This window comes from Chenopodium quinoa, unplaced genomic scaffold, assembly GCF_001683475.1.
Source record: "Chenopodium quinoa cultivar QQ74 unplaced genomic scaffold, ASM168347v1, whole genome shotgun sequence".
In the NCBI taxonomy this organism is placed as follows: Eukaryota; Viridiplantae; Streptophyta; class Magnoliopsida; order Caryophyllales; family Amaranthaceae; genus Chenopodium; species Chenopodium quinoa.
In genome coordinates, this window is record NW_018742903.1 from 2672501 (window position 1) to 2696839 (window position 24339).

The 24339-nt window shown below is 40.2% G+C and overlaps 1 protein-coding gene and 2 pseudogenes across 1 annotated transcript; 2 read left to right on the plus strand and 1 right to left on the minus strand.

Annotated features, from left to right (window-relative positions):
• The window catches only part of LOC110727287, a 5351-nt pseudogene extending 4894 nt beyond the window's left edge, over positions 1-457 (plus strand).
• A 14633-nt stretch (positions 458-15090) lies between these two features.
• On the minus strand, positions 15091-16579 carry LOC110727240 (putative cysteine-rich receptor-like protein kinase 9). The gene is made up of 2 exons (XM_021906808.1): positions 15707-16579; positions 15091-15394 (listed from the first exon to the last, which is right to left on the minus strand). Exons 1-2 carry the CDS (start codon positions 16521-16523, stop codon positions 15357-15359), a joined length of 855 nt encoding a protein of 284 aa, XP_021762500.1. The 5' UTR covers positions 16524-16579; the 3' UTR covers positions 15091-15356.
• A 3537-nt stretch (positions 16580-20116) lies between these two features.
• LOC110727288 lies at positions 20117-24323 on the plus strand (annotated as a pseudogene).
• The last annotated feature ends 16 nt before the right edge of the window (positions 24324-24339 follow it).

The following is a 24339-nucleotide window of genomic DNA, read 5'->3' on the forward strand; positions in this document are numbered from 1 at the left end:
TATCTTATTATCCCCATCCATGATCAATTGCTTTCGGAATTATCTATATATCTTGCTTACAAATTGATTTAAGTTGAACAGTTATTGCTTTTTGTATTTTCTAAAAGTAGATAGAAAATTAGTAAAGGTAAACCAATTAGTCTCAAAAGTATTATGTTTATCAATTGTTAAAACGATATTTAGAGATTATCGACTTTTGTTTTCGGGAACTTTGTACACTTGGAAAGTCTTATTTTTCTAATGAGACTTCTACAACCAGTTTTGCTCCAACTAGTGCTTCATAAATACAGATCCTCTTCACAGGTTTTGCTTCAACTAGTTGTGCTTATTATTGTGCTAATGAGAGTCGTATTTATGAAATTGCTACTAGTTGGAACTCTTATTTTGCTATTATTTATAATATGTTGCTTCAGTTTTGCTCTATAATAGTTGGAAGCAAGTGATTTGTCTGGTAGTTCTTTGGAGAACAGTCCTCATAGTTTTAGAGACAATCAAATTCAAGCTAACAACACAAATGAGGGCAATGAATGTACCAAATGGTCCTCAGATTGAGGTCCTTGATGGTGCTTAATTAAAAAAATGAGCTTGCAAATGAGATCTTAAATGATGCTCAACAGGATGAGTCTGCAAACGAGATCCTTGTTGGGACTTGTGAACAAAGTGATGTTGAAGGAAATGTTATGTCGGTCCATCTACTGATGTAAATCAATTGAGAGAAGGTAGTGAATGCACTAATTTACATCAACTGAAAGTTCAAGCTAAAATCACGCTAGAACTCGCCTCATATGGGGAGAATAGATCAGAGACAGTTACTAGTGGGCTTGCTGTAGGTTCTTCAAAAGAGGGCTACTTGCTGATGAATTCTCAGGAACCTTCAAGAGGTGGAAGTGAGGAGCTTATTGATTTAGAAGAAGCCCATGAAATGTCTCATCATTTTAACACTCACAAAGAAGATATTAACTTACTTAGTGAATTAGATGATGAAGTCCATGTATCTGAAGAGGTAAATGGTCAAAGTATGTGTATATGTGCTTCTTCATTTATTTGTCTTTATAAATCAAGTTTTAATTACCTTATTGTTGGCTTAATAAAGAACAATGAATTGCCAATATTATTAGCTTGAAGGGAGGCACTATAGGGTGTATTGTAGTTGTTACTACTTAAATGGCAAAGGCAGGACTACACTCTAGAAAGACGTTGTTTTCATTTTTTGTGTAGCATCAGATGTATAGGTAGGTGTCAGCTTAATGAAAGTAAATACTAGTAAAAAAAAATTGTTCATTTGTTAAATGAGCATATAATTTTTTGCTCATTTATCAAATAAGCGAATAATTTTTTGCTCATCTATCAAATGAGCAAAAATGTGCAAATAATTTTTGCTCATTTATCAAATGAGCAAAAAAATTCAATGCTTTTTTGTCAAATGAGTAAACTGTTTAATGCTCATTTGTCAAATGAGCAAATGATTCTTGCTCATTTTGTCAAATTAATGCTCATTTGTGAGTGTGTTTGAATGTTTTAAATACGTTAGCCTACTAGCTCAAGGGTAGAGCATTGTGCAAATGCACAAAAGATGTGGGTTCGAATCCCACATAGGTTCATTTACTATGTAATGTGGAGACACAAGTTTGTATTGTGAGCAAAGAAATGAGCAAACTACACTCAATTGGTCTAGAAACTCAGAAACCTAAAAGGGGTATATTTGGGGATATTAGAGAAAAATAATGGGTGGTTTTGAGAATTTGAGTAAGGTTTTAAATTGATATGCCATGTTTAAACATTACAATTTCAGTTGCATATCCCCTGTTACAAGATTGGAGTTCCTACTCTTATTCCTCCAAGAATATCAAAATGGGATTGCTGCAAGATTTGAGGCTCATGTAAAGGAATTAGTAGATAATTTGAAAAGTACTTCACTTGAAACTGTAATAGAAGCTACTTCAGAGCTCAGGATTGCAGGCTAATAGGGTTCTTTAGCGTTTGATAAACCTACAAGCAGCTTATAATGCCGGATTGTATACCTGAAAAACTGCAAATGTCGTCTGTGATAACTTCTATTTATGAATTAGCTGAGGGATACATACATATTAACTTAGTTCTTCTGAGTGGTTTAATCTTTTGTGAATATATAAAGGAAAAGTATTGAACAAAGCATAGTTGAGTAGAAAAGGAGAGATGATCAAGTTTTTTTTTAAGGTTTTTTTATTTTTATTTTTATATATAGTTATTTATAAATACAGCCTATGTAGGATTCGAACCTACATCATCTATGCATTTGCATAGTGCTCTACCACTTGAGCTAATAGGTTTTTTGATATAGATCAACACCCTCTCATAAAAGCAGAGGAAAAAAATCGCATGTAGAAACTGAAATGCCTCCATTATTACTACAAAAACCACCATAGCTCAAAAATTACCCAACACATGCTCACCCAACACAACTACTACCAGAAAGTATTATAAAGTAAATTAGTAACAGTGAATATGCACCCCTTTAAAAACACTTACACACACTCTCAATAATTAGAAATGAAATCAGATTCTTAAATAAGATGTATACGGCCAGGAGCAAACTCACACACTTACACATACACTCTTACACTCACTCTCTCTCTCTCTCACACACACACAATAATTTCATAATCTAAAATTAGAACTGAAATCAGAACCGCAAGCAGAAAGATGAGGGGGAAGGGGGATAGGTTTGTGGAGGGAAGTAGAAGAAGGGAGTATGGTTGGTGATTAGGGGATTTTTATCCACCAATCACCGTCTGACAAGTGGACCAACCAGGTTCCGCCACGTGTCCTTCACGAAGGCCAACAGGAGCTTGCCACGTGTCAATCACAGATACGTCCTCCACGGACCACTTAAGACACGCCACGTGTCCGCCCATGCCAAATGGGAAAACCGGCCATCAAGGCCCAGTCCAGTCTAGAGGCCCGGTCAGCCCTAGGTTTACCTTAAACCTAGAGAGTTGCACGCTTCCCAAGGCTATAAATACTCGATTAATCCTCATTAATCAAAAGATCGAATAATCAAGAGATTAAGCAGAGAAGAACAGAGTTATTAACAACCGGCTAATCTCGCTTACGACGCAGATTACCAACACTAAGCACTCTCACCTAGAGAGATCTCATTACTTTAATTTCTGTATTAATTACTCCTTAATCAGGTACTAACTTGACCGTTGGAGGCGGAGCTCTCAGGAGTCTCCGTTATTTTGCAGGTACAGGCGTCCGGTTCCAGTCTCGGAATTGTAACTCTCCCGCAGGACATCAGAAAACCCCGAAACATTTGGCGCCGTCTGTGGGGAGAGTACTTCAGAGATGGCATCCAAGTCTGTACCGACTCCAGAAGAGAGGCGTCCCCTAGACGACCCTCAAGTCCAGTCGGACCATGATACCGAAAGTGAATTTGAGGTTGAAACTCATACAGCTCCAGACGGGACCCTAAGGGCCCGACGTACCCGCCATACCGAAAGGAGGGAACGGGAGCATCTTAAAACAGGAAGCGAGCCAGCAGGCGCATCGCTTGCTCGGCAACAGCCGACTGATGGGTCTGCTCCCATCACAAGGAACGAACTCATGACCTTCATGAGGGACTTCAAGGGAGAGATCCAAGAGTTGATCAACAAAAAACCGCCTGCTTCAGTCAAAGAGCAGTCGGCCAAGAAACCTTCCACTTCACTGAAGAGGAAGCCAGTTCAAGGGCGAGAGGCGACTCCCCATCCTAAATCCAAGAAGCGGGAGCCACCTGCTCTTGATTTTACAAAACTCCGTTATCCTACGGGAAATAGGAAACCGGTTCGTCATATTCAGGCGGACGGGTCAAAGCAAACGTTCACAGATGCTCGGCTCCTGCTAGAGCAGAAGAAGAGTGACCGATTATCAGAGTCGGCTTCTACTTCAAATTTTCAGGACAGTTTGCGAAATGCCTCGATGAGGCATACTCAGTCGTACCATGAGAGTCAGTCAGGCGGCACCTCCCGTCAGTCCGGCTTTCATAGTGCCCAGGCGGTACCAAACTTACCATTTGTGCCGCAACAACAGTATTTTATGCAGCCACCTCCATTTGGTGGACCTGCAGCAAATAACGTCCAACCTATAGACTGGCAGCTACGGCTGCTTAGACTTGGTGAACAGCCGTCGGCCTTCTCCAAGGAAATTACTGAAGCCACTCAGCCGGCCAAAGTAAAAAATGTTCTAGTAGGCGCCTATGACGGCACTACTAACCCAGAAGACCATCTGATGGCATTCACCAACCTGATGTACCTTCAAGGGTTGGATGATCCCACTTGGTGCAAGTGTTTCCCAGCGACTCTCAAGGGAATTGCACAGCAATGGTTCGGCAACCTGCCGACTGGTTGTGTAAACAGCTTCAGGACGCTTGCTTACTTATTTGCCTCCAACTTCGCAATGAACATCCCTGCGAAGAAAACGACCCTTGATTTGGGAACAATTCAGCAGGGCGAGAAGGAGGGGCTTCGTTCCTACATCAGGCGGTTCAACCTGATGAGAATACAGATTCAGGGGTTACCGGATGAGGTAGCTTATACTGACTTTTTTAGAGGTCTCAAAGACGGGTCTACCTTCAAATTTGATTTAGTTCGAAAAAGGGTGGCGACTCTTCAAGAGGCCTTGATTGAAGCAGAAGCCTATATACAGGCGACTGATCTGTGTACGATGAAACAGTCGGACGGGAAGAGGTTCGACAAAAGAGAGGGACGACAGAAACAGTCGTCCAACAAAGATGAAAAAAGAAAAGAGGTCTGGGCGGCTGATTCCTCTAAACAGCCGGCCCAGAAAAAGAAAAAAGAATTCAAACCATACTCCCCAAAGTATGTGTTTAACAAGGATAACCAGTTTATCCTAAAAGAAATAAAGGGACGGCTCTCAATTGAGAAGCCGCTCCCCATGAAGGGTTCTGCGAGCAACCGGAACCAAGACAAAATCTGTGCTTATCATGATGACATTGGTCATCACACCAATGACTGCATCAGTCTCATGCGGTACCTAGACCGCTTGGCTGATCAAGGTGATCTTGACACTTATGTCAAGAAATCTACGGGGAATACTTCCTCAAAAAAGCAGTCGGCCAAAAAGAATCAACAGGCCGACAGTTCCGATACAGATGATGCAGTCGTCTACACCATTGCAGGCGGCTTCTCAGGAGGCGGCCCCACTATTAGGGGCAACAAAGATAATATAAGGCGGTTAGATGTAAATTCCGTTCACCAAGAACGGCCGTCCAAATATACATTTCCTGAGATTGTCATCACTGAAGAGGATCTAGGAGGAATAAGGGGGCCGCATGACGACCCTCTCGTTATTGAATGTAAAGTGGCCAACCAGAGAGTTGGCCGAATCCTCATAGATACCGGGAGCTCTTCAGATCTCATCAGCAGCAAATGTCTGTCAAAACTGAAATATCAGACGGACTGCATACATCCGGCCTCCCACCCTTTAATAGGTTTTGGAGGAGGAGTCGTCCACCCACTGGGACGAGTGGATCTACCCATTCGCCTGGGCGAAAAAGGGGAAGGACGACACATGGTAGTCCGGTTCCTTGTGGTAGAGGAACTCTCGGCCTACAACATGATTCTGGGTCGACCAACCCTGAATAATTCCAAGGCTGTTATAATCCCGTCACTTATGCTGCTTAAGTTTGAAAGGGATAATGGAACAGTCGGCTCCCTAAGGGGAGATCAGAGGATGGCCCGAGAGTGCTATCTCTCGGATGTCAAGCCCACTGTTATGGCCACTGGGTCAAGTGGAGAAAAAACAGACCTTGACAATGTCAAGGAGAGTGCGCCTGTTCAAGAAACAGGCGGCAGAAAAAGAAAGGCGTCCCAGACTGAGTCCGCAAGAAAAGCAAGAAAATAGCAATCATTGGCAGAGGACCGGCCGGATGAGTTCCGCCCTCAGCCGGCTGGTGAGCATACAGACCTGATATTAGACGACTCCCATCCTGACCGAACAGTCAAAGTAGGGACGACTGCTCTGAGAAACCTTGGTGACGACTTTCACAACCTGTTGAAAGAATACAAGGACATCTTTGCATTTGAAGTCCATGAAATGCCAGGCATTAGTCCTGATCTGGCAGTACACAAACTCGCTGTGGATCCGAAAAAGAAGCCGGTACGACAAAAGAAGCGGAACCATGGTGAAGAAAGAGGTCAGGCGGCAGCCGCCGAAGTTAAAAAATTACTTGATGTAGGGTTCATTCGGCAATGTTACTTCCCAGATTGGGTTGCAAATGTGGTGCTTGTTAAAAAGCCGAATGGCACCTGGCGAATGTGTGTAGACTACACAGACTTGAACAAGGCGTGCCCCAAAGACAGTTACCCTCTGCCTAAAATTGATAACCTGGTCGACTCAACAGCCGGCCATGCCTTGATGAGTTTTATGGACGCCTATTCTGGTTTTCATCAAATTCCTTTATGGAAGAAAGATCAGGAGAAGACGGCTTTCGTCACTGATCAGGGATTATACTGTTACACGGTCATGCCGTTTGGTCTTAAGAATGCCCCGGCTACCTTCCAACGAATGATAAACACAGTGTTCTTTGATCAGATTGGGAGAAACGTCGAGGCATACATTGATGATATGATTGTCAAGACTAAACTTCAGGAAGATCATCTGACGGACCTCCGAGAAACTTTCGCCACACTCAGGCGGCACCATGTCATGCTCAATCCCAAGAAATGTGTATTTGGAGTTGAGTCTGGGAAATTTCTCGGTTCCTTATCAACCAGAGAGGAATAGAGGCGAACCCTGAGAAGGTACAGGCGGTCATTGACATGCAGTCGCCTCGTACCGTCCGAGAGGTTCAGAAGTTAACAGGTTGTCTGGCGGCCTTAGGGAGATTCCTAAGCCGATCAGGCGACAAATGCCTATACTTTTTCCAGGCAATTAAGAAAAAGGCAAGGTTTGAATGGGGGCCGGATGCTGAGGCCGCCTTCCAGAAATTAAAGGTTCACTTGCATTCCTTGCCGAGGCTGGTCAGCCCTTTGCCCAAAGAAAATCTCTACATGTACCTGGCCGTCTCTGATCATGCGTTAAGCGCGGTGCTCCTTGCTGAAAGGGACGGCTGTCAACTTCCGGTCTACTTTGTCAGTCACGTACTGAAAAAATGCCGAGTTGAGGTATCCCCTAGTGGAGAAATTTGGTCTTGCACTCTTCATGGCTGTTAAAAAATTGAAGCCCTACTTTCTGGCACATGCAGTCGTCGTGTATACCGACCAACCGATCAAGCGGCCCCTTACCACCATGGAGTCCTCCGGACGAATGATCAAATGGGCCATAGAAATGCAGAGTCTCGAAGTTACTTTCGAGCCTAGAAAAGCAGTGAAGGGGCAAGCCTTTGCTGACTTTATTGTAGAGATGACTCGTCCTCCTGACTCTCAAGTTCCAGACCAAGTCTGGAAGGTATATGTGGACGGAAGCTCTACTTCAAACGGTTGTGGAGCAGGCGTCGTATGTCAATCTCCAGAGGGCGACAGGTTCGAGTATGCTCTACGCTTCAGTTTCCAGGCTTCAAACAATGAGGCAGAATATGAAGCTTTACTAGCCGGGATCCGCATGTGTAAGGCGGCAGGGGCAAGGAAAATAGACGCCTGTTCTGATTCACAACTGATAGTGAGTCAGTACAATGGCGAATACGAAGCAACACATCCGGCCATGATCAAGTATTTACAGGCGGTACGACAAGCAGTCGGCTCCCTTGAGGATTTCCATCTGATCCAAGTGCCGAGATCGGAAAACAACCAGGCAGATGCACTTTCGAAATTAGCATCATCCGCCTCCTCCGATACTCCTCGAACTGTGTTTTGGGAAGTAATGGAGAAGAGAAGCATCGAGGAAAATCCTATTGGAATCCTAGACAGAAGCTCAACCTGGATGGATTCAATCAGGGCATATCTGACAAACGGTACACTGCCGGATGATCCTCAACAGGCGGCAGCACTGAAAAAACGAGCCTCCTGTTTTGAAATGATACAGGGAGAACTTCACAAGAGGGGGCACCTTCAACCCTTCTTAAAGTGTGTTACTCCTGAAAAGGGACGAGAGATACTAGATGATCTTCACTCTGGTTTCTGTGCTTCCCATATAGGTGGTAGGATGCTTGCTCAAAGGGCAAGGCGGCAGGGCTACTTTTGGCCTACTTTGGAAGCAGATGCAATGGAGATGGTGAAAAAATGTGACAAGTGCCAAAGGTTTGGCAAATTAATTCACCGTCCGGCTACTGACCTCACTACCATTCACAGCCCACTACCGTTTGCTAAGTGGGGCATGGACATTCTGGGTCCATATACGCCTGCTACAGGCGGCAGAAGGTATATACTTGTTGCCGTTGACTACTTCACTAAATGGGTAGAGGCGGAGCTGTAAAGGGAATCAAGACGAAAGATGTAATTTCATTCATTTGGAAAAACGTCATCACTCGGTTCGGGGTTCCCATGTCTATGGTTTTTGATAATGGTCCCCAATTTGAGACGCCTGTTCTCAAAAGCTGGTTGGGAGACCAAGGAATTGCACATTACTTTGCATCTGTCGGCCGTCCACAAGCAAACGGCCAGGTAGAAGCCTTTAATAAAATTATCTCAGACGGTCTCAAGAAAAAGATTGAACGAGCAGGCGGCCTATGGGCAGATGAACTACCACATGTTCTCTGGGCCATTAGGACGACTGATAAAGGGGCGACTGGAGAAACTCCATTCCTCCTAACTTATGGTGCAGAAGCTGTTCTTCCAATAGAACACTACGAGCCGACTCTTCGAGTAATGCTATATGACGAAGAGGCAAACTGGGAAGCTATGCGCCTGGCATTAGACTCACTTCCTGAAAAGAGGGGCAATGCTGTTTTGCGCCATGAGATCTATCGCCTGAGAATGACTAGATCATACAACAAAAAAGTACACAGGCGTCCACTCAAAGTAGGGGACTTTGTACTTAGAAAAATGGAAGCAGTTGGTAGGGCTAATGAGTCTGGCAAACTAACTCCAAACTGGGAAGGACCCTACCGAATCTATACGGAAGTCAGGGACGGTACCTACCGTCTGGAAACACCAGACGGACAACCGTTGCCTCGAACCTGGAATGTAGATAACCTTAAAAAATATTTTTTCTGAATGATGTAAAGTAAAGAGCTACTTAATAAAGTTTGCACTTACTATTCAAATTTTGCATTACGAGGGGCATGCCGTCTGTACCTTTACAGTCGGCTACTCTCCATTGAGTATTTTTACTCTATCTCCAGAGGGGCATGCCGTCTGTACCTTTACAGTCGGCTACTCTCCATCGAGTATTTTACTCACAATACTTAGCTAAAAAGATTAGGGCCTGGCCGATCCTGTAACTAACAGGCGGCTACCCTCCTTTTACTTAGCACCTACGTTCACCAAGAACTTACCAAGGCCACCGGCCGAATGATCAGACCAGGCGCCAAGCCACCTGATCAAATCTACAAAACTAATTCGACCTTTCCCAACATCATAGCAGGCGTCCGACGGCATCCCTCCGGATGAAATTCGTCGCAGAGAGCAGCTCCCTTTTGGGTGGAACATTGTTCTATAAACTAATTACACGGCACCTATACGACTGTCCCCAAGGGCAACCACGTAGCCGTTTTTGAGACAAGGATAACTCTATCACTAACCAAACCAGTGGTAGCAGTTGACATCTGAGTCAGATAACCGCCTGTATTACTTGGGATAAATGCAGGGGGTACCTATTGAGTTAATAGCCAACAAACATTGGCGAATCAAGGGGTCTAGCCGGCCTACGCCGCCTGGTACCTCTACTTCTCAAACAAAAGTGACGGCGACTGAGTAACTCCAAAGTTAACTCATAGTCACTCCTTCAAATTTGGTATGGAATCCAAAAAGTTTGAGTCGTCCGCCTGTTTTAAAAAAACAAGGGCACTCGAACCCCTATTCCTACTGGATAACCTATTGAGTTAATAGCCAACAAACATTGGTGAATCAAGGGGTCTAGCCGGCCTACGCCGCCTGATACCTCTACTACTCAATCAAGATTGTGACAAAGACTAAGTAACTCCTATGTTAACTTAATAGTCACTCAAACTTAGTATGGAGCCTAATAGGTATGAGTCGTCCACTTGTTTTTAATAAACAAAGGCTCTCAACCAATACTCTTGCTAGGTTAACAAATTACGAGTTAAAAGCCAACATTGGCGATAAAGGGAAACAACCGGTACCCGCCGCTTGTTTTCCTACTTAATTCCCTGGCTACTAGGTAATTCTATTTACTTGGTCAAATTGAATAAAGAGTTCGAACACCAATTGATTAAATGGCCGACTGATCATCTATCCTGGACACAGACAACCAGTCGTCCAGGGGCATAGGCGGCATACTTACTATTTGTACCTGTCTTAACGTTCGGCCATACACAACAGTCGGTCTAGTGAGCAAATTCAAAATACTTAGACAAATTTGAACCAAAACAAAAAATTTGATTAAAAATGAGCCGGCCATTAAAGACCAGCAGAATATTCAAAACCCCGGCCCCCTGGCCGGGTAATTACAAAGCAAACGGCACGCAGGCCGTGAAAAGAAAAAATACTTAAAGCTTAAGAAGGGGGCAGTTCAGTATCAGCAGCTGCCGCCTGGTCAGCACTCTTCTTGCTGGACTCGGCCTTAGCTGCACCATCTTTTGATGCCTTACCCCAAGTGGCACAAGCGCCACAACCGGCTCTTCCTCCTCCAACGCACCGTCCAACGCCTCTTCTTCAGCAGCCGCCAGGATCTGTTGATTATATATTTCCGAACACTGGCGGTACGTTCTTTCCCATGAGGCAAAGTCGGCACTGGGGAACAGTCGTTCCCAGGTCATGCGTTGGATTTGAGCGGAGTCTTCCACCATCTCCCGGACGAGCTCTTGTTTCTCTTGCTCGGCCTTATCCGAGAGCTCTTGGGTAAGACTCTTCTCTTGGTTCACCAGGCGTTCTTTTACGTTAGCCAAAGATTTCTCCATGGCTTCGTAAGAGTGCATTTTTTGGCGAAGAGGTTTTAGCTCGGCTTTAAGGTTGGTGACGGTCGCCTCCAGCTCGTCAACCTTCTTTTGGGCCGCCTCTAACTGAGCCCGAACAGCGGCGGTCGCCTGCGCCTGATAATAAAGAAGATCAATGGTCAGTACTTCATTTTGGGCAATTTGAAACATTGCCTTATCACAGCAGGAGGCGGCCATAGCTTTTGCGGCCTTTACCTCTTTGTTTTTCCGATCAATCGGCTTGCGAAGGCTGTTGACTCGGAGCAGGGCCTAAGTACAAAGAAAAACAGGCGTCAGTTTCCAATCAAAAGAGTTAACAGGCGTCCTGGAACTCAAAAGCTCAAAAAAGTGCTAAGTATACCTCAGCTAGGACCCCTGAAATTCCATCAAGGTCAAGGGTGCCGGCACCCCTGACCGCCTCCCTGTCAGATGGAGGAACTACTTTAACCATAGACTTGGCTACCTCAACCAAGTCAAGTCCCTGGGGGCCGGCTGCATTAAGCGAAAAGGAAAAAAAACAAGTTAGACCTAGTCAAGAAGGAAGCAAGGGTGAGTTTTTACAAGTGAGAGTCCATACATCTAGGCGGCCCCGCCTGGGTTTTTGAAGAAGTGGCCGGCTGCTTCTCAGCCGCCACTGTTTTCCTGGAAGACCCAGGAGAGCTTGCAACAGTCGTCCTCCGGGCCTTGGGGTCCGGCTGTTGCGAGGAGGAAGCCCTTGGAGTACCAGACTGAAAACAAAAAGAGTTAGTATATGCATAAGACAACTAAAAGAGGAAGAGTTTTCGAGTTTACCAAGGGTGCCTCTTTGTTGGGGGAGTCGGCATACGACTGCTTCATGAGCGAGGCCCGCAACATGGCCGCCGCAGTCTTGGATGCTGTTATTTTACTCATGGCGTCAGCTGCAAGAAATAAACAGCAAAGTTAGTAAAACTCCCAAGTACACAAGGCGTGAAAAAACAGAGTATTTGACAGGCCGGCTACCTCTAGAGCACCGACTGCCGAGGCCACAGGCGGCCAAAAAGTACTCGTCATAGAGCCACTTGAAGCTCGGGACGCAGTTTAGGGGTACTTGCTCTCGTACCCCTGAAGTAGAGTTCACCCTAGTCTCTACTTTGAAGAGTCCTTTGTCTAGGATCTCTTTTTTAGCCTTTGGGGGAACAGGCGGCATGCTGCGGCCGCCTGCGAGAAGAGGCGGATCCCTATTCCACTTGTTAAAGCGTTTGTTCAGCTCCGTGTCTGAACCCTCGATAATAAGGAAGGTGTTCCGCCAATCCTTCCATTTGTTCGCCTTACCTCTCGTCATGAGGTAACCCCTATGGCTTGTTAGTTGGTACCAGCCGGTACCTCTCGACTTAGGGGTCCGGCTGAGATAGTTCATGTGGGCGAAAGCCTCAAAACTTGGCTCCACCCCGTACATTTCGCACCCGGCCACATAGCCGAGTACGTTTACCCAAGAGTTGGGGGCTAACTGCCATAACCCCAGATCATACCCATCTAAAATCCGCTGAACAGCCGGATGTAATGGGAAGCGCAGTCCAGCTTTGATGGCCGCCACATAGCAGCCAAAGCAGCCGTCACCATAGCTGGTGTCAGCCGGCCAGACGACAGTGTCTTCTGGATCCGGCACGAACAGTATAAATTCCGGGCCCATTTTGTGGTTAGCAATAAAGCTCGCCACGTTGTCTTGCATGGTTGCAATCCGGCCCCGGGGTACCCTGCAGTAGTAGGGGGCGTTTTCCTCTCTGTAAGAGGCGGACGGCTCTGCCCAATTATCCCCCTTCTCAACTGCATGAGAAAGTCTCGCCTCTTGTAGGCGGCTATGTTTTTCTTCTGAGCCTGGAGAACTGTGTCCAGAAGAGCTGGACTCAGACTCGTCCTCTGACGAGTCCGAGGAGGACGACTCCTCCCCTCTCCTAGAGGGGCCCGCCTCCTCTCCCTTAGAAGGAGCAGAAGGAAAATTAGACATGTCAACGGTAAGATGGGAAGGGAACACCTTGGCCCCTCTCTCTGAACTGTCGGCTTGACAGTCGCCTCGTTCTACATCTGGCGCCTGGTCAGATGTTTCACTAAGGAGCACCCTTTGGGAGGAGCCGTCTGAGTTTGATATCATAGCAGTCTGTTTCGTTCTGGCCATCACGTTCTGCATAGACACAGATACAGTCGGACTTTGTATAAAGGGCAAAGATGGGTCCAGAAAAGGGCAGGCGGCACTCCTAGTCCTAGATTCAGCCGTCCCCGGTGACCGGCTGATCACTAACTTAGGTCGTGTCGTGTGCTTCCATGGTGCCATTTCAAAAAATAAAAAGAAAATTAAGAGTAAGAGAACTGAGTTACCTGAACGAGTGACGGTTGATGAAGTCCTGGAAGTTCGGGTCAGTCGGCTTGTCAGAACAGGCGGTAGGCAGAAAAAGTCCGAAATGTCAGAGCAAGTTCAGGGGTCCGAATGTTCTCGCAAAGTTCTCAAATGTGAAAATGACCGAAGTCAGCACTTCCTTATATAGGCAAGGTGAGAAGGCGGAAGGTCGCTTCCAAATTCAAAATTTGGGCGGGAAAATCTCTCGGCCGTTTGCAAGGTGACACCTGTAACAGGCCGTCGCCTGTCACCGTGCGACACCTGTCACAGGCGACACGTGACCAGTCACGTGCCACCTGTGAGGGGCAAATGATTAGGGGATTTTTATCCACCAATCACCGTCTGACAAGTGGACCAACCAGGTTCCGCCACGTGTCCTTCACGAAGGACAACAGGAGCCTGCCACGTGTCAATCACAGATACGTCCTCTACGGACCACTTTAGACACGCCACGTGTCCACCCATGCCAAATGGGAAAACCGGCCATCAAGGCCCAATCCAGTCTAGAGGCCCGATCAGCCCTGGGTTTACCTTAAACCTAGAGAGTTGCACGCTTCTCAAGGTTATAAATACTCAATTAATCCTCATTAATCACAGGATCGAATAATCAAGAGATCAAGCAGAGAAGAACAGAGTTATTAACAACCGGCCAATCTCGCTAACGACGCAGATTACCAACACTAAGCACTCTCACCTAGAGAGATCTCATTACTTTAATTTCTGTATTGTTTACTCCTTAATCAGGTACTAACTTGACCGTTGGAGGCGGAGCTCTCAGGAGTCTCCGTTATTTTGCAGGTACAGGCGTCCGGTTCCAGTCTCGGAATTGTAACTCTCCCGCAGGACATCAGAAAACCCCGAAACAGTATGTTTACATGTCTGCGTATATTTTACATTATTGATATCATTTCATAACAATTATTTTATGGGATATATCCTATGCAACTTTGAGAAATTGGCATCAACAACACCAACAATGTAGACAATGGTGGTGTTAGTACCTTTTGTCGTAGTTAGTGTTATTTTACTATTAACTTATTAAGAATAATCAAAGGTGATATTGGGTGTACCTAAATCATACTTCCTCCATTCTTTATTACTTGATCCATTTTGACTTTTAGACTATTCACCACATTTCTTTTAACCGTCTTTTGTGAATAATATGTAAGGAAAAATATATTCATATATGATTTTTTGGATTCGTCTCAATAAGTACTATCATAATATATAACTTTTATAATATTTACTTATGAAGAATTTAAATTATTGATCGTTAAAGTTTTTCATTAACAAGCGTGATAAAAGAAACAGATTAAGTAAAAAAAACAGAGAAAGTATATAGTTTATGCTGTACGTTACACCAATTTTGCCTTTTTACATATGGGCATACTATCTTTTTTTCATAGTCGCCCGTACAAAAGTTGCATCGCCAATAAATCTTGTGATACTTGATTAGGAAATACAGACATTAGGTAGAGAGAGACCCACCAATCAAAAGTCCACTTAATAGTTAATACTAGATAATCTTCAACAAAACAATAAATTAACAATACAATTGCATGACTTACCATTGACCCCTTAATCAATGCATAGTTTTGAAAAGTCAAGTAATACCACAGTTAAATAATGCCTCCTCCCACGCTAGCTTAGTTTTATCTTTACATCATAATCAAAATAAACCGATTACGCAACAGTCCAAATTACACCCTGATTGGAAATATTGATATAAAATTATAAAGCATCATGATCTTCTTTACTGTATGAAATATAATATATGTATCAGTCCATGCTTAATTATATCAAGTATATGTTATACAGCAATTCGATGCATGTTACATGAACATGTCTAATACAGAGAAAGTTTAATCTTATATTTTGTAGCAAATGAAACAACATAACTACCAGCAGTTTAGTTTATTACAACATTTTTTTTAATAGGGAAGCTCATATATAGTTCGTGTGCTCGACTACAATCCATCGTTATTCCGTAGATCATTCGCTTCTATCAGCAGGATCATCAAGTTGTGTTCCTGAATCAAAACAAACTTACAAAAATGAACGACTGCACAAATTATATAGTAAAGTTACAAATGGATGGACTTATATATAAAACTTAAAAACAAATTAATATTTCCTCTGTTTTTTTATTAGATGTATCACTTTTAAATAATAGAACTTTCAATTTAGATGCATCACTTTTCCTTTTAATTAATACATTAAAGGTCTTACTATAGACTGATGAGATCTCTAATCAAACTATTAACGAAATCAAATCCAAAGTAAAACCAAGATTACTAGCTAGTAAATCAGATCATATACGAAATTTTAGTATCTTCGTTTACCTGTTAGTGAAATTGGTGCTGAATTAGTAGCTGCTGTAGATGGGAGAAACGGCAAGGGCTTAACCTCTTCACTTGCAGAATACTTGTTACTGAACGCAAGAGTAGTCTTATATTGAGCCATACAACTACTGTATGTAACATCTCCACTTAAACTACCGCGAAGACTCAGTAGCTTCTGTCTCGCGCTTGTCAAGCACTTGTAACAATCACTAGCCAACAAGTCCGGCGTACACTGGACCATCGCGTGAAACGAATCAAACCTTGTATACTTGACAACTTTTGAAGCAAATTTTCTTCCGTTTACAACATTCGAGGCTTGGATGGCCAAGGCCTCCATCGTATTCCTTAGAATTTTCATGAAATGAATACGATGCCTACCCTCGATTTTATGATTGTCCCAAGAGGCCGTTGACATCCCTGTATCCAACTTGCCAAGAAACGACTCATTCGAGAATCTTATCATACAAAGGTCATACCAAATTAAACCCTCTCTTACATAAAAGGAGTTTTCGAAGTTATAGTTTTTAGCAGAATTGATACAACTATAGCAAACTTGGGGATCGACAACATCACCTCGACAAAGGTATAGGACATGTAGCTGATTGGGAGTTCCGGGGAAGGTAGTACTAAAGTTATAAAACCCGGTACTTAAGGTTTGGGATGTTAAGGTTGCTAGGAGATTTTGAAGGTTGTTTTTTCCACAATTATCGATCGTTCCAATTCCGGATGCATGTGCAAAGACAAAGGAATGATTCGAGGTTGATAAAACGCATTCAAGGCGTAGGAAGATGATAAATATTAATGGAAATATCATCATATTGGTGTTTTGAAGGTGTGGGATGAAGGTGATAAATAACAATGACTACTAGCATGGCTTTTATTGATTAAGTGATAAATTAAGTCAACATCAAGCGTTTTTATTTTTCCTAAAATTAGGGACCCATATTGTTTTGGTGGATACAGGGTGACCAATTAAAATCGATTATTTAGCAAGCCCACTATATTGAATATTACATGAGTTGACTTCAAAGTCACGAGGAACCCTCATAGAAACCCCTATTACTCTCTCCGTCCCCGAATGATAGTCACTTTTGGGTGAAAAAGGAGAAATAAATAAAAGTACATGGGAATTAAAATCCAATCATGTGCAAAACAAAAAGAAGAGAGAGAAACTGATTGTCATTAAAAAGGGAGACAACTCATTCAATTAAGGAACAAGTACAAAGGCAAATATGAGGGTATTTTGGGAAGCACAGATAATACAACCAAAAAAAATGAGGGTATATAGGTCATTTTGTAAGATTGTATGGGATCTAAAATTGTGAAATGTGACTTACATTTTGGGTGTCCAAAAATGAAAATAGTGACTATCATTCGGTGACGGAGGCAGTATTTTTTAATCTTTTATATCTCTTTAGAGATGTATTTTTTCAAACCGAGAGGAAAGCGCTAAGATCGCTAATCCCCTCTAGAGAATACCATAATAAGATTAAATTTTGGTTAATTTTTAAAAACCACCCAAAAATGTATCCTTTTTAAAATAACCACCCGTTAAATTTATATTTTTATTTTACCACCTCTTAAATTCAAAAAACTACTCAAATTACCAACTATTTCAAAATTTCGGTGGATTTCTCTTATGTGGGCCCCACCTAACGACTCTTAGTGGTAATAGGAAGAAGATGATTAGTAGTAGTGGCAATTTAGATAACAAGCTCTTGATTTTTTTTCATTTGTTTTCTTTTGATTTTAGGTTGCCTTATACTTAATAAACTGGTTTAAAGGGGAGGTGGAGTGAAGACATGGTTGATTATAATGCTTAAACATAACCGTTACTAGCCATTGGGTAGGTCCACATACCAGAAATCCACCAAAATTTTACAATGGGTGGTAATCTGAGTAGTTTTTTTAATTTAAGAGGTGGTAAAATAAATAAATAAATAAATTAACGGGTGATTATTTTAAAAATGAATACATTTTTGAGTGGTAATTTAAAAATTCTCCTTAAAATTTCAATAATGTTAATAAATGGGTGAGAAAGAGTTCTAATCATGTCCCGTTAAATTTTTTTTGCTCACATTTCGAAATTTGACTTGGTTATTTTCGACGTTGGATCCTCCAGGTCACATGACTTTTTTTATTTATTATTTTTTTTTTATTTACTAATTTCACCCCTTTTCTTCCAATTTTCCTCTAATCACTATTTATTATCAAACATTGATAAAAATTGTATCAGTAAACAAAAGAAATATATTAGTCAACAAATGAAAAGTATCAACCAACAAAAGGAACATATCAAACATATTAGCTAACAAATGAAGCATATCAGCCAACAAAATGATGAATTAGCAAACAAAAGCAACATATAAGCCAACAAAATAAGCATATCAACTAACAAAATGAAACATATACTCCATCCGTTTTCAAACACTAGTTCAAATTCTTTATTTGGAAAGTTTTTACAATATTTTATAAATTTCTCTCACCAATTGAGCCCAACAATATTAATTCCATATTCTCTCTCCTACAATTCTCTCTACTACTTTTGTTTTTTTTTTTTTTAAATTCTTCTACCAACCCCATACTTTATCACTTTCTCCAATTTCTCCTAAAACTCCACGCATGGAGAAATGGATCAAGTATTTAAAAACGGATGGAGTATAAACTAACAAAAGATACATATCTGTCAACAAAAAAAACATATCAGCCAATTAAAGCAACATATTAATCAACTGATACCTGATAGCAGCCAACAAACGGAACATATAAAAAAGTACATGTCAATCACCAAAAGAAATATATATTAGCCAATACAAAAAATATATTATCCAACAAATGAAACATATTAGCTAACAAATAAACATATCAGCCAAATCTGCCGCACATAATCATACATACAGAAATCCGTACACAATACCTTCTCAGTTCCAATGACCTATGACTTCTTTAAATAAATTGCGTTTTTTACCACCTATCCATATATTTGACTATTAATGCATTTCTACTTCGTATTACATATGAAGTACATGATAAATTTATAAAAACTTGATATTTTAAAATTGAAAATTAAAAATTAAAATAAATTTCATAAAATCTCACATAATATTGTTGTGACATTTATGTGACAATGAGAATTTACAATCATATTTGCATTTGTAAGATTTAATAAAAAACTAGTTTTTGGTCATTTTGTATATTAAAAATTATAACAAAATAATGTGAAATATATCATTTTTTTTGCAAAATAATATGATTTTATAAAAATAATACGAAGCATCACTCTTTAAATTTTGTAGATATGATTGAACATCAAAATGCATGATTTAATATGCAGTAATCTAAATGTTATATTGTATCAGTTTGTTTTAATTGTTAAAGAGATTTTTTTATTAATCAGCTGTCACAATAAATTTCTTCGATTAAATAAATTTTGTGGTAAAAAAAAACTTGTAAAATTATTATGCATTTTTGGGTTATATATTTAAATTAACATAAATATGAATTATGGTTGAGTAACCGAAAGAAATGTAAAAAAAAAGTTGTAATCATCTAATTTCCTCAAAAAAAAAATGTTATTGTTAAAATATCCACATATAAGTTCACAATTATAATTGTAGAATTTATAAACATAAATAAATCTTTTTAGGGTAATGTTGTATGTAGCCATAACATCCATGTATAAGCATTAAATGCACTTTTGGAAATTATATAAAATTAGGAATTTATGACAAAAATACGCGTGAATCAGTGTAATTAGTGTCTATATTTTTATGATCACTTTAATTCTCTTATCTAACGCCCCAAGGACGCTCATTAGCTTTTGCCTTTTACGATTACTTAACTTTTACTATTTTCAAGTGTAAATTTAATGTTTATATGTATATCTAAGGGCTATGTATAACATTTTCTTTCTTTTTAATACAACTTTATTATCATATTAGATGTGTCATTGGAGTGGTGGTCAAAGTTCAATTTTAATGAATACAAAGTTATGGCTTATGCCTCATGGGTTCAAATATTAATGCTAACAAATAATAAATTTTTACGAAGAAAAATTGGTAATTAATAACAGTAGTGACATGCATCAATAATTTAATACCAATAATACTTTGCATCTTGTATTCTCGGAAAAAAGTAGTCAATTTAGTTATAATTATATGGGGCAAAACAAACTACAACATCATGGCTTCAAAAAAAAAAAAAAAAAAAAAAAAAAAAAAAAAAAAAAACTACATCATTGATTTGACAACAATATCGACCATTCAGGAAGCAACTGAAAACTTTACCAAATACTTGTATAAGTAAACCATTGCTTTTAGAACACTTATGTAACCGAAAATTTTAGACACTCTTTCATCATACTTGCTCCATATATACTTCCATGCATCAGCTGCCTACGGCAGCGCAACTATGGTCATGTTGATATCCTTAACCTTATTACTTGTGTTTCAACTTGTTATTCCAAGTTCCCAAGCTTTTGATTACTTCACCAACTGCACAGGTAGTTCTAATTACACCCAAAACAGTCAGTACCAAAAAAACCTCGGTAATCTCTTAGCCGAGTTAACTGCCAAAGCTTCGCTTTCTGGTTTTTATTACACATCTGTAGGTCAGATCCCTGATAAAGTTTATGGCCTTTACCTATGCCGGGGTGGCATTGGTAGTCAAGGTTGCGGCCAATGCGCATACGTAGCTCAAGGTAGTATCCTCAAAGAATGTCCGATCCAGATATGGGCTGTTCTATGGTATGATAATTGCATGCTTCGTTTCTCTAATGAGTCATTTTATCATCAGATGGATGATTACCCAAGTAACGTGGCATGGAACCCTGAAAACATTACTAGTAACGAGACTCAAGCATTTTCTAAGGTGCTTAACAATACCATGATGGATATGACACCAGAAATTGTGAACAGCAAGGTGAAATTTGGTACCAAAATGGCTAGCATCACAGGCTCAAAGAAGTTATATACCTTGGGGCAGTGCACGCTAGACTTGTCAGCAGATGACTGTGGTCGGTGCTTGAAAATTGCGATTGGGAAGCTTCCAATGATGCTTGGAGGGAGAGCTTTGCTACCAAGCTGCAATGTAAGATTTGAAGTCAGTCCGTTTTATGGAAATACAGTTAACACATCATTTTTGCTATCTGCGATCATCAATTCAACATCAACCGTTACAAGAGGTATAAAATTATGCAAGTACTTTTTGTTAGCTTGTAGTGGCAATTTCATAGACTTCATATGTTAGAATGGATTTTTAATGAGAGGATTAACAGTTAATCACTATCATTCGTGTACATAACCTATCACTCAACTAAGCACAGTTGTCTAGTTTTGCACCATTAGTTTCAAGTGTCATACTGACCCTGTGATGCAAATATCTTACAAGTTAATATAAAGGACTAAATATGTACTCCACTCTTCATTGCCAATTTGCCATTCAAGGTTATGAATAAGACTTTAGGAAGCATCACTTATTGCATAAAAAGAGACGAGTAATAGCGCATTGATACTTTAAATGAACAAATAATAGTGTATCTAAAATCAAAGTAACATATCAAGGGCAGACCTACATGATCCTGTACTGAGCAGTTACAACCCCTGTTTTTTTTTAAGATGGTCAAGTAAAATTGAATTAATTCTTGAATGAGAATGAAATGTTCTTTCCAGGAAATGAGTCAGATTAATTTTCTCATTAGGGAACTAGTATTTGTTTGTCCATGTACACTTAATTTCACAAAAGGGATGAAAACAACACAACTTTGATTAAAGGATAGGACAACTCAAAAAGTCAGGTCGAGAAACAAAGTCAAAACAGAGCAGAACAGAGGAATAGTTCAGCAGTGACTTTTTGTAGGGAAAATTTACAGAAAAATTGATGAAGAGAATTTAAGTTGAACAAGCAAACTAAATTAACCAATTGAATTCAAAGATGACTAATATTATCAATATGATGTATGAAAACTTTAGTACACCTGGATTAAGCACTGATTACATTGCAGCAGCCACTAAGTGAGGCAAAATACAGCGTATGAAAAGTTTAAAGTAAAACAAGCAAGCTGATTACTGTTTAATTTTCTTATTGGACTAATGATGCAATATCATTTTAAGCTTGACCTAGTGAAAAGTTTTATACCCTCTAAACTTGAATTAGGGGTTCAATCTTCACTAAAGGCACTTTGAGAGTGAGGATCATCCCTTACCCATCCATCCACTTTCAAAGTGCTAGACTGCTAAGTTACTAACCTAGGCCGAGTAAGCGGAGCTTCGGCCTGGATAAGATACTTATTAACAAGTCCAATATTTTCAAGATTTGTATTTAGTCCAATTCCGTGCAAAATGATAAAATTTTTAAATCTATACCTTAACTATGCAGACAAGCAGCAGAAAAGATTGTCACACATTGCCATTGCTGTCAGCATTCCTGTAATCTTTGCAATCTTGCTCCTGGCTGGAGCTTTCTGTTGCATATACAATCGGAAGGCAGCAACGCCATCTCCTGGTAAATCAAAACTTTATGTTGAACATTCTTCTTTGACAGTCATAAAGCATGCAAAGAACATCACAAAATTCTTGTATTTTAAATAATATCTAACCATTGAAACAGAACTAAAGGAGATAGTTACAGTAGAATCATTACAATATGATTTCAAGACAATACGAGTCGCAACAAATAATTTCTCAACAGACAATAAGCTTGGGCAAGGTGGATTTGGTGTTGTTTACAGGGTAATATTTCTAAGTATAACAAGCTACATATTTGAACACATTTAAATCACAAGTTTTCACTTAAGGTTAATCAAATTTTATTGGAATATACTCAAACACATTTATTAAATCCAACTTTATAGGGAACACTTCCAAATGGACAAGAAATAGCAGTGAAAAGGTTGTCATCCACCTCGGGGCAAGGTATTGCAGAATTCAAGACAGAAGTTCTATTAGTTGCAAAGCTTCAGCATAAGAACTTGGTCAGACTCTTGGGATTCTGTTTGCAAGCACAAGAAAAGTTACTTGTCTATGAGTTCTTGCCTAATTCAAGTCTTGACAAAGTCCTACTTGGTATCATAAAATTAATTGAAAGCAACCAGCATTTCAATTCTGCTTTTGTTTGTAGTATATCAAGATTTTTTTTTGCTAATTAATAAAAATTGCAGATCAAAACAAGCACATATCATTGGATTGGGAAACCCGATATAAGATAATAGCAGGAATTGCAAGAGGACTCCTCTACCTTCATGAAGATTCAAGACTAAAGAATACATCGTGATCTAAAATCAAGCAATATTATGTTAGATGAAAACATGAACCCAAAAATATCAGATTTTGGTTTGGCAAGGCTTGTAGGAGCTGATCAAATTCAAGGTGATACCAATAGGATTGTTGGGACATAGTAAGTACTAAGTATATACAAGTTTTATGATGATTCTTGTATGTTGAATTATAACTGTTCATTTCAATATTCTTAATTATAACTTCTTCCGCATTTACTTGACTACTATTATTGCAGTGGATACATGGCTCCAGAGTATGCAATGGCTGGGCGTTTTTTCAGTCAAGTCAGATGTTTATAGCTTTGGAGTAATAGTTTTGGAAATAGTAAGTGGCCATAAGTGTAACTCAACAGCCTTCCCTTTTCATGAAGAAAGTTTACTTCAACGAGTAAGTATGATTCTATAAAGAAAAAACCTTCTTAATCTAAGAAATTATAACTTAGGACAAGGCTTATTAGTTTTCAAACTGAAGATCTGATAGTTTATATGTGATGTGTGAATCTATTCGCCCCAAGCCTGGAGGCTTTGGAACCTCAATGCAGCTTTAGAGTTGGTGGACCTCCGACTCAAAGGTAGCTTCTCAAGTGAGGAAGCGGTGAAATGCATTCACATTGGCTTGCTTTGCATCCAAGAAAATGCAAATAAGAGACCAACAATGGCTCCAATTGTCTCGGCACTCAATGGCTCTCCAGTGGTACTCTCTGAGCCAACACCACCTCAGTTAATAGCCCCTAGTAGTAGCACTTCTGGTCAATCCTCTACTATATTTTCAGGAAGTAAGGACATCACAGATGTTTATCCTCGTTAAATGAACAGAGGATAGGAGGGAGTATATATGTTCAGGACACATGGTCTTTCTTTTGCTGGGATATAACATTCCAATATCCAGCAAGGCTACAAGTTAGCTAAAAAAGTGTTCAATTACAGGAAGAATTCATGCACATACTCTAGAAACGACATACAGGATCTACTTCTTGCTCAGATACAACATATAGAAAGGACCAGTCATGTTGATCAATATTCTCATCAGAGATATGAGAGGAGCACAATCTAGTTCATATTACTAAGGCAAAACATTATGCATATATATGCAGAAAAATCATAAATGGGAAGTCCACTTATGAACAAAAAGTGTAGGCCACTGTGGCCATTGTTAAAGATAGAATATATGTTAGAACTTAGAATCCTTATTTTTCCCAAACAAATGAAAATAAATATAAGCAAAATGGTTGATATTACATAATGAACTATCACATTTAAATCAAACATCCAAAACAAAAATTCTTACTGTATTTAATTTGGTTATCATATATGGATTTAAAAGACTTTTATGGAATCCGCACTGCAAAATAATGTGATC